Here is a 2,770-nt window from a genome sequence, read left to right as displayed (position 1 = left end):
GGTGAAAATTTCATGTCATTAGCACCTCTAGTAAAATATTTACTGAGAAAAATGTTGACGTGTTCAATACTTATTTTACCCGCTGTATATTGTGAGCAAAATAAAATACTGTTAGTGTCCCTGAAATAATCTTTTTGGCTAAACAGCTAACAAGCAGGTTTATCAAAGATTAAACCTGATACTGTGACATATTTGGAATTCCAGGATCACAATTTTATCATATTGGAATTTATTCAAAAAGTTTTTTTAGTATTAGAAAACAGCTAATATCTTCAGGTCAAGCTTGAAAGGGTAATTCAGGTAGAGTTTGTTTCCAAAAGCAACCAAGTAGAAAAATGAAAGCATTTCTTCAAATTCCATTCTAAGAAAACACAAAAGAGGTTGTTTTTTTTTTACCTTAAGCAGTTTTTTCCAAAATAACTCTTGTATGTGGTCATACATTCAGAGTTGTCATGGCTAAACCTTGTGAAATTTAACTCTTGTGATTCTGCTTTGACTATTTCAAAAATGTGGGTTATGCACACCGCCCACAGGAAATTAGCATGTGTGTTAAAGTCAAGCAGTTGTGTCACCTTGTGATCAAAGCCGGTGGCATGGTGTTTTAGTTACTCAGCCCTTTCACACAATTTAATTGGCAGCAGAGGTGTAGTTGTCCAGGCAGAAAACTAAACTTTCAAATGTACTGTGTTGGAAAAATGTATTGAAGTGACTTTTACACCAGGTTCACTCGTACAGGATTTATTTAAACGTCTGAAGAAAAGAATACATGTGGTTTATTTCACCTGGTTTAGACTAATGGTTCACAAAGTTGAGGTCTGAATCCTTGAAAAGCTCTACAGAAATAAAACTGACTTTAAAACTGGTATATTTAATTGTAACTGTTACAAAGAGATAAAAACTGTGGTCATACAGTAAATAGAAAATGATATAATGATTAATAAATCTTAATGAAGATGTCAACAGTCACACGTGTCTTTTCTGGGGGTATTGATACAAAATTTGGCTTAAAGGTTATCCACAACATAATTTAAATACTATTTGTTGACATATCTGTGAGAAACGCTCCCTGATGTGGATGTAGTCACTCCCAGGCCATAAGCAGTTTGTGGAAGGGCACAAAGACACCATATCCAGGCTTGCTGCAAAGAAACAAATATTGTTAGATTCAATGCAGAGAAGTGACCCGATTTAAAAAAAWATATTTACATGGATACACTTTTACAACTTTACTGCTACAAGTTTACCCAGGCAGTCTCATRCCTCACCTATTAGATCAGTAATTTGAGTTTGTTGAACAGGCTTGAGATTTGCTAAATCAGTGCAATGTGAATAAAAATTATATACACTCTAAACGTAAAGTGTTGTATTTACTTAACAAAGTCATGCCAACTTCTTACACTAAACCAAGTTGAGTAAATATAAAAGAAAGTGTAAGAGAATTGTGTTACACTCCCAACCTGTCTTCCTGAAAGCCCCCGTTTCCCTCACTACCCTCCACCTCTCCCATTCAACCTTTATCAAAATAATAAAAAAGTGAATAGTTACAAACATTTATTTGGAAAAGACAAAAAAAAGGAATTGAGTTTACCGATTTTTAGTTATTTTAACTAATTTCCTCCACACCCTCCCCCAGGTTGCACTGAAATACAGTAGATCAAGTGAAGTAGGCCCTACTGCGTGTTTCAATGTATTTTTTTTATCAAACTGTTCATGAGAAATAAACTAATGTGAGATTTATTAATGAAAGAACATCAACTGTAGACAATAGAAGGTAACAAAACAGAACAGTTTCCAAGCAGCAGAATGACTTTGTAAAAAAAAATAGGGAAATGCTGCAAATGACCCTACATGAACCTGCTCGTCATCATTCGACCATAAATAATGTGACTTCTTTGGAAATGAAAGCAGTTACCATTGAAAGTAGCTCTGTCCACTGTGACTGCCGTCACACAGAGCTGCATCAGGAGCCTGCAGCTCCACTCCGAGGTGGAGGTCTGCCTCCCCCTGCAGGTGGCCCAGGAAGCGAACAGTTCCTGTGCTGATCCTGCCAGATGGCAGCATGATCCTGACCCGGTGACCTAGTTGCAAGTCCATAGGTGAGTGAGGAACAAAAACCCGATGAGGCCCATGAGATGTCCCCCGGGACTGCACACTTTGGAAAGGAAAATATTTGGTAATTCAGCAAAGTCCATGTGTTTTCGATCGATTCTACACATCTATAATCAACTACTTGATAAATACACAACCTGTGAAGGTTTTTTGTTTAAATTAACTTCAGTTACTTGTATTTTTTTTTTTTTTTTGGTGTGTTGTAAAGTTTGTATCAGGGGGAGATATTTGTTTTACTATAGTTTCAAGTGGAAAAGAAGAAGCTAAAATCAGCCATGGATTGATGCATCAATCCAAAATTTAGAAACAAATGGAAATCTGTAAAACTCTTTCAAAATAGTTGGGTCAGAAATGAGGCATGTCATTCTTTATAGTCTGCCAAATTAGGCCAGAACTTACAAACTGAAACTGACTGGACCTCAGCTTTATTATGTAAGAAGTAAAGAGAGGCTGATAAAAAAAATTGTAAAATGATATTTAATCTAGTTGGTTTTAAGAACTTAGCATTGAAGGGGTCACCTCGAGTCAAATTATCAAGGAACTATCTTGGACTCTCAGTCCTCTGATGAGCCTTCGAATGGACAAAGTATTTAGGCCACCCAAGGCCACTTTCCTTCTAAATCAGATAAAACAGAAGAATCTTCTCTTATTTGATTTAGCG

The 2,770-nt window shown here is 36.2% G+C and overlaps 1 protein-coding gene across 2 annotated transcripts in view; it reads right to left on the bottom strand.

Annotated features, from left to right (window-relative positions):
* Nucleotides 1-722: 722 nt before the first annotated feature.
* LOC106526629 (uncharacterized) overlaps nucleotides 723-2,770 on the bottom strand; it is a 4,954-nt gene continuing 2,906 nt past the window's right edge. For both annotated transcript variants that reach the window (XM_014021269.1, XM_014021268.1), the window contains exons 7-8: nucleotides 1,913-2,152; nucleotides 723-1,139 (exon numbers count right to left, since the gene is read on the bottom strand). In XM_014021269.1, coding sequence (XP_013876723.1) covers nucleotides 1,082-1,139; nucleotides 1,913-2,152 — 298 coding nt within the window. In that variant the 3' untranslated portion in view covers nucleotides 723-1,081. The remainder of the gene's footprint in view (nucleotides 1,140-1,912; nucleotides 2,153-2,770) is intronic.

The sequence above is a fragment of the Austrofundulus limnaeus genome, unplaced genomic scaffold (genome assembly GCF_001266775.1).
Source record: "Austrofundulus limnaeus strain Quisiro unplaced genomic scaffold, Austrofundulus_limnaeus-1.0 Scaffold284, whole genome shotgun sequence".
NCBI lineage: Eukaryota > Metazoa > Chordata > Actinopteri > Cyprinodontiformes > Rivulidae > Austrofundulus > Austrofundulus limnaeus.
Note: the sequence above shows the minus strand (reverse complement) of the source record. Positions and strands in the feature narration are given on the sequence as shown.